Source organism: Charadrius vociferus, unplaced genomic scaffold (genome assembly GCF_000708025.1).
Source record: "Charadrius vociferus isolate BGI_N301 unplaced genomic scaffold, ASM70802v2 scaffold7, whole genome shotgun sequence".
Classification (NCBI taxonomy): domain Eukaryota; kingdom Metazoa; phylum Chordata; class Aves; order Charadriiformes; family Charadriidae; genus Charadrius; species Charadrius vociferus.
In genome coordinates this window covers 6,033,135-6,044,677 of record NW_009649308.1, presented here as the reverse complement: position 1 = coordinate 6,044,677, position 11,543 = coordinate 6,033,135, and the positions used below count along the sequence as shown (strand labels likewise).

Below are 11,543 nucleotides of genomic sequence, written 5' to 3'. Positions count from 1 at the left end.
GAGGCATCCCACACAGCCCCACAGTAGTAGGAGTTCCCACTATTCAAAAACTGAAAGTCAGTATTTATTCCTTAAACCATTAACAAAACAAGTTGTATACAAGCAGAGCTGTACTTCCTAATCTTACAAGTTCAGTTAGGTAAAGGAGTTCAAGATTTGTCATTCATAAAAGTCAAGTCCTTTAATTTTTGTAGCTGACCCTACCCTTGAAAGAAACCTGTAGCAACATGATTCAGTAAGATCAGGACAGGTGAAAAAAAAACAGAAAAAAAAAAAAATCAATACATTATCAGCACTTTGTTAAATTACCTCATCAAATTCTTCAGTCATTTTTCGGATTATTTCAGAATTCTGCATATGTCGGAACATCTCTGCTGTAACAACTCCTACAATTTAGATATTAGATTATTAGCACGTTTAATATGAGGTAGATGGCAGATGACACACCTCCTGCTACAATGTAAAAATTATCAATTTTCAGCTAACCTACAGATATTACATATATACACATGTATTTTAAAAACAGTTGCACATTTTTTATTTTAGCATCCATGTATAACAAGCGCTTGGCACCAATGCTTTTTCATATATATATATATATATGGCTTTTATTATTATTCTTTTTTAAAAGTGCATTTGTGTGCATGTACACATGTATCTAGAATTTACTCATTCACTTGAAGACACTTGTGCCAGACCTCTTCATCAGCCAAGAGACTACACTAATCTGAAGTGACCTTTCAGGACTCAAGATTCTAAATGGTATAAGACAATTTTGAACAGTTCTATTGCTACTTATTATCTTCTGCAGTGCAATAAACACAGTGATTTCACACAGTTTTTATTTATCTTAGCCTCAAATTGTTTGAGTGTAAAGGGTGACATAAAAAACAAACAGATCTCGTAAAGTCTACTGCAACTATACTGCAAAATTCACGACAAGGATCATCTCAGAAAGCATTAAAAGATTCTGTAGTTTTATCTGGTAGCAATAATCAAAAGGTCACTGCTCTCGAAAGCATGGATAACCTCTGAGGAATGCTCTTAGCTTTCTGGAGATTTATGCACTTTAAAAGTTTATCAGGACAGAGAGAAACACTTGAGCCGAACAAATTACACCCAGTTCTCCTCTATCACGCACAGTGACACTGCAGGGTAAGTTACCTCCTTCTCTTCAAAAGGACATGAGGGGAAAAATGGAGGATGTGGAAACAAGGAAAGAAAACCAGAAAATAAAGAAAAAAATAAAATATGGAAATACAATCTTACTGTAGACAGACTACCACGAAGCTGTCCATAATACATTTTAGATCAAGCATCTCTGCAAAGGCTATGAAACAATCTTAAAACACTCAATGATAAGCAGTAGATAAATCCAAACTAGAATTCCAAGACTGAACAAGCTTAACTATCAATGTCCAAAGAGAGAGATGGTTTTCTGAAATAATAGCAGGAGCAGAGGAAGATGTAGTAACTGTTAAGTACCAGTACTGCATTCTGTCTGGTATGAATACAAAAGGCTTCGTCTACATTTTTAAATATAGTAATAATATTTCTAAACCACCTTCAGAAATACAAGATTAACTACAATAACCTAATAATGTAAACTAGCTGCAGAAATAGAGCAGTCCTACAGCGTATGTAGTATAAAAGCAAAGAATGAGAATCATATTATAGTACTACTTAAATGGATGAGTAAACATTGCAGTATCTTACCTTTACAGCCTGAACACTGAATAAAGAAGTTAATGAGATCAAGAAGTGCTATATCTCTGTCATGTTTGTATGACTCTATCCAGTCATCCACTACAGACTGAAAAGAAACAAAACATAAAGGCACTTTTTAGTTTTCACAAATTGAAGATAGTCAGTGTTGTTTAACTGCTTTCCAGTAAGTGATTCCTGTTCCTTACATAAATAACCTGAACTCTGGGTTTTGATTAATACAGAACAAAATGTTTGAATGATCCTTTACTGCCATCATACCACTTTTCGAGGAAAGAAATCTTTTTATTCTCTCTCTCTCTAAGTACAAAACTAACACCTAAACATAAAGCACAGTAACTTTTTCTGAGGAAGAATCCAAAACCAATTGGTCTATTTTACAGAAGCAGGTTTCCCTTCCCCAACCCAGCGACAATTCTCTAAAGATACTATTTAGATGTTCAGTTCCAACAGCTAAAACTCACTATACTCTTCAAAAAGGTTGCCCCTTTGATGAGCTGTGGTCCACACACATTAGCCTTAACAGGACAAACAGCACTGTCCTATGCTGCATGGACATTAATTACTGTATTCACTAAACCAAATAGGAACAAGAGCATTTTACTAAAAAACCTTGAAGGGAAGCAAATTACTAGGAAACCTGTGATAATGGTTTTGAGAAAACACAATTTATTTGCAATTATGTGTAAACCATCCATGTGTATAGTACAAACTGGCCACTGCAGAAGTCATAAACACACACATTGTACAATTAGTTTATTAACACAAGCACAAGGGACTCACTTTAGTATCAAGCTTTCAGTTTTGAGGTTTTTTAATATCTTGATACCCTGCCCCTAAAATCTAGAGTAATTCTAAATAAAGAGAGATGATGGAATAGTTCAGAACTTCCAAAAGACAACTGGACTATGCGGCATTTCACACGCTCCCACCTGCACTCTTCTCAGTGCTAACTCTCACAGGCAATAACGCTGTGAGGACAAATAAAACATACTGCCACACAGAAAAATTTCTGAACAAGAGATACAGCTAATCCCCTCTTCTCTAAATTTAAGATTGTTTATAGTGTGACACACAACTTCAGTCAGCAAGACACAAAAAATTAAAAACTCAAAGTGAATCTGTCATAGTCTTCCCAGTAGAAGCGGAACCTGCAAACCAGTACTGATTTGACTGAGTTGTGAGGAGGGCAGAAATAATCTAGGAAACATCCTAAATTAGGCTTATAAAGAAGGTCACTGTGCAAGAACAGGATAATGTTAGGAATGAGTCAAGTATTTCAGTTATGCAGCCTTGTATTCAGAATTAATTTATTTTAAAGAACCTCCAGCAAAACAGTAGTTTCTTGAAACATTTCATCTCAGTGGACGAGTCATCTGGTTTTGCCAGAGAATAAACACTAAACTCAGAAGGAGGTATGGAACATAACATAAATAAAATAAAAATTATTATCAGAATCTTTTCAGGTAAGCAAGCGCTGAGGGCCACAGTGAGTACCTTTTACACCAAGTGCTGAAGTGGACTGTACTTTATAAATACTCTGAAGAATATTTTTTTTCCTTAATTTTGTCAAAAAATATTGACTAAGAGTCAGTCTATTACCCAAGTATCAATTCCCCAATTCAACAGACTAATCAGGCTTGGCAAAGGTCCATTTTGGTCTTGGAAAGCGAAATCTTTTGACTGTGTATCATTTTAAACAGTTAAAATGTCATGAAGACACAACCACTGATAACTGGCTGAAAATGTAGTGCATGCAGCATGAGTTAGAAAAGTTTAGTTTTTCCACCCCATTTGAAATACGGTAGAACAAAACAAATGATGGAAGTATCAAAATTTCTCTGTGCAAACACATCAAAGTCACCTATTCTTTTTTAAAAGTCTGAACTAAATTTCTGCCAAGCAATTCAGGCTTCAAGGTAACCAGCTCCAATGCATGAACTAAATTTCTGCCAAGCAATTCAGCCAACCAGCTCCAATGCGGGAGCCTGCAAATCTTGAGGGGACTGCAGACCCATCTTCCTGCCTGCGCATCACAGAAGCTGTAAACTTGAGATTTTCAATCCCAAAGATAGTCTTTCCCCCAGGCTGTTGAGGAGTCACATGAGTGAGTCAGCACTAAGGCTTCATGGGCTGACAAGGCTTACACTTTAACCCTCTCTCCACTCGAACACTCACATCGCTAAGCAAATGCTTTACCAATTTAACTGAATTATAAAAAAGTGATAAATTTCTTTGAATTTCGTAATAGACTGACTTCAGTCCTATTAGTAAATGCAGAGGAGACAGTGCCTAATGCACAGACTTCTAACAGGTTAAAACTTCCTGACCCAAATTCCACCCAATTAGAGTGTTGCAACATACATTAGCCAAGTTAACTTGGGGGGTATGGGGGTGGAAGAGTAGCCCTTAAGTTGTAGCTAGTTATTTTACTTTGGGTGAGAGAAGAGAAGCAATTATTTCTTTTCAGATAACTTAAGCTCTGGTAGCATCTACAAACCACAGATTTTTTGTTATGTTCTATGACAACAGTAGGCATAAGCCACAGTTGTATTTAGTCACAGCCACACAAAAAGGGCTTAAGTCATGTGATCTAAAATAATCTTTCTTCATTCATGATACCGAAAATTCACTTTGAATCATAGTTTTAATTTCTTCATTCTGTGTGTGATTATTCATGCCTGACATTTAGAAATTAAAAACCAGTTTGTTAAAATTCAAACCTTAACAATGCAAAACCACTTTTTTTTTTTAATCTTAATCTACAAATTACTACACACTATTACTACAAAAATTACAAATTGAAGATAAAAAATTATTTTGGGCTTAATTTTATTAAATCATATTGTTGTGGTTTAGGCGGGTCTGGCCACTGTTTTACCTCAAACCAGGACATGTATGTATAGGAAAATATTGCTATATTTAAACTGTATATTCATCCAAGTCACAGAGATAACCCAAGTCTTACCTGCATAGCACTCTTGCCCATTTTAACTACCTCAAACAGCATCATGTTTTCCACACCATTCTGTTGGTGATGTCCATTCATCCGATTTGGACCACCAGGCTTCCCTCCTCCGTTTCCACTTTTCCCCTTGTCTGCTGGTCCTTTTTTTCCTTTTTTACAGGTCTGCAATCACACACACAAGAAGTTTTAATCGGGTATTATGTAGTAATTAAAAAAAAAAAATTACTATTCATAGTATGACAACTATACACAAGGCCTTTTGTTTTCAGGAACCAGAGTTAAAATCCAAAGTTGAGAATAACAGCTGATCCTAACTGATACAAAGACCAACAAGAGGTTCCACCTCCTCCTTCCCTCATTTAAAAATCTTCCAGCAACTAAAAATGTGATTAGTGACAGTGTACGACACAAAGATTTTTCTCGTGTTTACACTATAAAACAGATGATACAGATTTTATTTACAACAGCTATGGCAATTCCCTTAACACACGTCACAAAGTCTCTGCAATTCATCAACCTTTTGGTTTTTAATTTGAGCACATGTTGGCAAGCAGGGGTGAAGAAGAACAGACAGGCGTCTTTGTATTTGATTCCCAAAATCAAGTATAACTTATTGAACAGAAAAAAAAATTTAAACACAAATTAAATGACTGTAAACTAAAACTACTTATGACCACCTCTCAATAGCTGGGGCTCTGTACCAGTACAGGTACATGGGGTGCCCAGGCAGGCGGCGTGCAGCGGATGGCTGCGTTGCAGTGGGTGCCAAGCCAGCGAGGGGGCAGAAGCCACCCAGGTGGGGAGGACATCTGTCTTATGAGGGGACAGAAGAGCTATTAACTGGGTTTAGACCTCTCTACTCAGGTAGTATAACCTTCTGTCTGCGAACCATAAAAAAAAAAAAACAAACCCACTTTTAATTGAATTACCAGTTTCTGTTCACTTTTCAAATTAAAAGAGAGTTGGAATAAATGACACCAACCAAAAGAGACTGCATTAACAGCAAATTTAAGTATAGGATCAAACACATGCAGAGGCTAATCAAATCAAAGCTAATCTTTTTCTCCCCCACCTCCCTTATGCCTTCATAGCACTAAGGAAATATCATGCAAATACTCAAGATGAAGCATTTCAATGCAAATACAAACATGAACTCTCTTCACAGAGCACTCGCATTTTCAGAAAATATTTCTAGCTCATTCAGCTTCAAAGCAAGGGCTGAACTCTTCAATTCGTAACAGTGGAAGTGTTTCAGTATCCCTATAAACTGAACATACTTTTCCTTTGCCTTGCTTTTGGTTTTTTCCTTCAATATCCTCAAAGTCTGTATCAGAAGAGAAGTGTGTTTCAGACTCCCTGCAAGGATGAAAAGACAAACCATTTATACATTTCATCAGAAACATTCTTAAATCTACTACGTGAAGTCCCATTACGCTCTCAGTCCAGTAAGTCAGCTGTAACAGTGAAACTGCTTTCTTCTGCTGTTTAAGTGTATTGTCAAGGAACAGATCAGAGCATATTCTCAGACTCACTCTACCCTGCCTCCTCCAAACAATTTACCTGCGAAGAAAGCCATACAGCGAGATTAAAAGATGTGCAGGTGGGTAGAAAATAGCAACAGGTTGGGAACCCTGCTTCTGGCACGTGACAAACATTACAGCCCCTCAAAAAGCAAAAAGCACTACAAATATCTGCCACAGATACTTAAGCAAAAGAGGGGGGGAAAACCAACCAACAGCCAAAAAAAGAAACAATCACCTTCCCACAGAGCCAAAGTGCCTCAGCAGATCTCTTCACGCTATTAGAAACAAAGTTAGTTAAGAGGGAATAGAGAACGCTCAGCTTATATATTCTGTTTCTACGCTTCCTGTAGAATGAAACAGGATCTAGTAGCATCATTTGATTTCTAACACATACATGCAGCATGCATGCCATCACAAATTTCTGGTATACGCTTCCTGATTCAATTAACAATGCAATCATAAAGATGACTAGGGGGCACAGGAGACCCATTCCTATGTATTTATTTATAACATTCTAAAACAATCCAGAAACTTAAAGTGTCTCACTATTGCAAGTGTCTAAAAGGAGCTTTCTGCCTTTTAACAAGTGGTTTGCTATTTCTGGAGGAAATACAGAAAGAAAGAAAAAGGTGATAAATATTTATTCTTCAAAAACTTCCAAGGTGTTCTTATTTTCACAGGAGAGAACACAAATTCCAAACATTTCACTAAGCAATGAACTGTACCAACAGAGTAAAAAAAAAAAATCATTACAAACAGCTATAAAAACAGTATTTCATATTAAACCATCTTTCAATTTACATTTATTTCTCATTAAAAGGAAGAAACCCCACACAACCAACCTCATTGATACAAAACTGGATCTTTGTATCTTTTTAGATTTTATAACAATTTAATCCATTTCAAAACTGTTTAAATGTATTCATGCCAAAACGTGAGGAACTGGATTCTTTTGGTCTGCTTAAAACAGTCATTTTAATTCTTTGTCCAAAATGTAATCCATACCTGATTTCAAATCTTGGAAATTCAAATGTCTGTTTCCTAAAAATTGTAGAAAGACTAGCGAGCTAATAAAACGATGTCAAAACCACCAAGGAACTGGTGCCTGAGGGAAACTAAGACTTTGGCTTTAAATAAAGTCTTTGTCATTAAGCATTTTAGATGTTAGGCAACCTGCACCAGTTATTAAGGGCAAATACCTCAACTACTTCCTCTCTCTCTATAAAGAGGTTTTAATGAAGGAAACTTTTTTTGGTATTCCTATGCAAAAACTTTCTTAGAATTTCATTTTGAAAGACAAAATCCTGAGAAGTACACAGCAAACAAAAAAATGGTCTGTCATAATGGATTCCTACTAGCAAAGTTTAAAAACTGATTTAATATAATTAAGCACCTCTAAACTATTTATTTTAATTACTGATGAATACTCCAGAAAATTCAGACAATGCCTTATCAACATCTCAATAGGAAAAAAATCTAGAACCCTATTCCCTCATTTTGTTTCCTTCTTTCCAAGGGAAAATCAACCAGATGTATTAACACGAAAAAGAGCCAGTACATTTAAAAATGAAGCTACGAATTCTTAAAACACTTACTGAAGGAGAGTAAAATCAGTTGGTATTTCTGGAGCTGCTATCATTTCTTTATCATCTTCTGGAACACCACTGTGTTAGAAAGATATTCAAAAACCAGTCTGAAGTACAAGCGTACTTTTCTTTCTTCCTTTGGAGTGGACAACTTCTATAATAAAATAAATAAATAAAGTGAAAAAAATTCTAGATACGAATGGGTTAAAAAGTTGCAAACACAGAAAATTTAGATCACACCACCCTCTGTTTCCAACAAAGCTTTTTCCTGTTTAAAAATTTTATATTTTTGGCTCCTCCCATGATCTTACTACAAAGTATCTCCACAAATCTTAAAAACACCACAGTAAAATATGATACAAAAGCATTTGGCAAAAAAAACATTTTCTGTGCAAGATGAGAAAACTAGAATGGATTTCGTTAACACCTTGCAAGGAATAGCTTTTATTTCTAAATCTATACTAGATTTAAGTTTGAACTGTAACAGCATGCACTGCAGAGCCCAGACTTACCAGCACTATGGTACTTCTGGTTAACCAAACCAAAACCAGATTTGATGTTAAATTTAAAGCACAGTATGTGTACATTTAAGGACATTATGAATACCAAATTTGCATCTCCAATTTGTGAACTTCCATGACATTTTCCAGAAAAATAAGCTCTTATAACAATCTCTTACAACCTAGCCAGCTGTATCACAAACCCCTGTCTTCCACAGCTGATAAACCAGGTTTACTACAGTTTTGATGTTTAAAGCATCTGACAAGACTCTACGAATATCAAGGAAGATAATACTATCCACACATTATAAAGAAAAACATCAGAAACAGCACAGCGTTTTATCAAGAAAACATAAGATTGTGAAATACTTGGTTTTCAACTTTATAATAATGCCGCCTATTGATAAATTTTGTTATTTATCTAATTTTTCTATGTTTAAGGGGGGAAAAAAACCTCATTGCATACTTCAAATGTGAGATTTAACCACGCAGGCTAAAGTTTTCTACATCAATTGTTTGTCCCGGACTAACTTTTATACAGTTAAATTAAGAAAGCATGACATTCAGGTATTTCAAAGATAGAATAGCAAGGAGAAAAACCTCCACAGTCAAAGTCTGCTGACTCTACAGCTTGCTGGAGTGATTAGGTATTTGAGGGAAAGATTTAATTTTGGCATGCTAAGCACATGTTGCTTAATGTCTGGTAGCTATGCTTCAGAGACTGCATTTCAATGGAGCATGTAGACAGAAGCCATGCTTGCTTTTTTTTTTTTTACTGCAAGTGCTTATTCTGAATGCTAGGGGCCACTGTAGCTTCCAGAATTTAGAGAGCTGAGAAAAATCATAAACCCCCAAACTTACTATGTTGCATTTCTTCACATTTCACACAGTTACATAAATGCAAAGAACCAGAGTGGAAAGAAATAGTGGCAAAATGAGAGGAGGTTCGAGATAGGCTGGAGAATCCCAAGACAGTCTGCAACTACTAAAGCCTGTTCCATCCAGAGCACAGTACAAGATAAAAAGCTTCAAAAACATTGCTGCTGCAGAACGGCAGCAACCTTTGTCACCCCACTCCTCCCTTCTCCAAACCCACACCAGCCCATGACCGGTGCGTTTCATCCTCTCCTGGCTCCATTTATACACTCTCTTCAGCAAACAATCATTCCCAGGCAGGGTAACATCCCCGCCGCAGCCATTTCTCTTTGTAGGCTCTGCCACTCGTTATCACCTGATTCAATTCCCCAATAAAATGGGCAAAATATTCCTCAAGAATTTTTTCCCCTGGATTATCAAGCTGAACTGATTCAACAGCAGGTATCCCAATACATGGGAATCACAAGACTGCGTAGCCACGAGCAGGGCAGGGCAGAGTAAAACTCCCTTCTTTGGTGGCAAGGAGCTATTACACCACTCGGGCTGTCTGTAAAAACTATATGCTCAGTGGGTGACGTATCAAAATGCTCTACCCTTTGGATTTTTTTTTTGTGTGTTCCAGCCACACAAGTCCTTTTTGGGGCATGCTTGTGATTCAGATCCACTGCAAAGCAAAGATGCAAACTTCCAAAACCACACTGCTCATTTTCAAGTTCAACCTGTCTATCTCCATGTTGCTATTTGACTTTTTCTAGTTTACATTTTTCAATGTTGAGAAGCAACACATCTACTAAAGTGACAATCAGGATGCTTACATACAAATTTTGTATTGTGGCTCATTAATATTACCTATTTACAACACTAAAATTACCTATTCCATAAAATTTTAAAGTATTGAGAATCAAAGCAAGTTAACCACTTCTTCACAGAATTAAGAGATTTTTAGCTCCCTTTATGAAAAGCAAATCTATTGTGCTACCAAATTTTCCAAAAAGACTCAATGAAGTTCCTTACAATCACAGAAATACTATGAAAAAGTATGGGTAAATTATTAAAGTACATATTCTCTACATCAAACAAGTCAAATAAATCACTTGACAAAACTAGCTGGCTGCAGCCTATACCAGCTTGAACTTCTTGTTCATCTTAGTACGAACAGCAAAACATGAAAGAAAACATGGCATTGTTTGGTCAGAATCACCTCAGAAAATAGGAAAGAAATACCAAGTTCTTGCTAGATGCTGAAGCGTTAAGCTACTAAGATTTACGTTTCAAGAACTGTTTATCATGAAGGAAGAAGAAACCTGGCCCTCATGAGTGCAACTTTATACTGGTACCGTGGAAAACAGTAGCTATGGATGAACACCCTGCAAGAATATATGAGGTAAGAGTGTAAGGGATCTTGAGGTAAGAGTGTACGGGATCTCCAGTGGCAAGCTCAAACTCCAGCAACGACCAAAACACCCCTTGCATTTGTCCCAGTAAAGGCTATTTTCAAAAGGTTTACACCCATCCAGAATATGACACGGACTTTTGATCCTCAACCAGCAGGGTCAGCCCAGCCCAGCGTGGCCCCTCTGGCAGTGGCCAACAGAAGCTGCCTGAGGAAGAACACATTTGCTTTGTTCTTATTAGCAATGTTTTCCCTGAATACCTTCCCAGCATCCAAAATAACTTCAGGATTTTTTCATCCAGAGAGGCTGTCCCTATATTTTATAACCCTTTATCAACAGTTTTCCATTAATACTTCCAATTACTTTTTGAACTCAATATCCAGCAGCAATGGCACTGCACACAAGGACTCCCACAGCCAAACTCCATGCTACCAAGAGGCATGTTCTTTGCCTTGAATTTATCACTTTCCAATTTTATTTGATGTTCTCTTGTTTGGGTGTGGGAAAAGCCTGGCATTGGTGATTCCTCATTATCCTCGATCTCAGTATACGGCTTTTGGAAATTCAAGAGTACTGCCAGCCATATCTTCTTCACATACATACTGGATGACTCATTCAAAGCACCCAGTTTGGGCAGCCAAAGGGAAAGGAAAACAGTCCATATAAGCATCCTATCAGAACTTTTAAAATATACCAAGTTTATCACAGTGCAGTCTGAAAAGAGGAAAGTGAAATTCTTGCAGATGCCACTCCAAACAGTGAAAGTCTATGCTATCTATTAAATGTGCTCTAATAAGCAGATTATTTTAATAAGCGAAGCCTAAACTGAGGCGCATCATAAAAAGCAGCTCTTCAATTTCTTTTTTGCATGTTCACAGAATTCCAACTCTAATTTTGCCAAGCAGATACTGAAATCTCTCAGCTCGGTGAAAAGTTTCCAAAGTCACTCAACTTTGTGAAATCATAATTAA

The 11,543-nt window shown here is 36.7% G+C and overlaps 1 protein-coding gene across 3 annotated transcripts in view; it reads right to left on the bottom strand.

Moving 5' to 3' along the window:
- STAG2 (stromal antigen 2) overlaps nt 1-11,543 on the bottom strand; it is a 79,069-nt gene that overhangs the window by 34,812 nt on the left and 32,714 nt on the right. For 2 of the 3 annotated variants that reach the window (XM_009889281.1, XM_009889282.1), the window contains exons 2-6: nt 7,812-7,956; nt 5,971-6,049; nt 4,694-4,855; nt 1,717-1,813; nt 310-386 (exon numbers count right to left, since the gene is read on the bottom strand). In XM_009889281.1, coding sequence (XP_009887583.1) covers nt 310-386; nt 1,717-1,813; nt 4,694-4,855; nt 5,971-6,049; nt 7,812-7,855 — 459 coding nt within the window. In that variant the 5' untranslated portion in view covers nt 7,856-7,956. Of the gene's footprint in view, nt 1-309; nt 387-1,716; nt 1,814-4,693; nt 4,856-5,970; nt 6,050-7,811; nt 7,957-11,543 lie in introns of those variants that run through there. The other variant, XM_009889283.1, reaches the window with a different exon arrangement.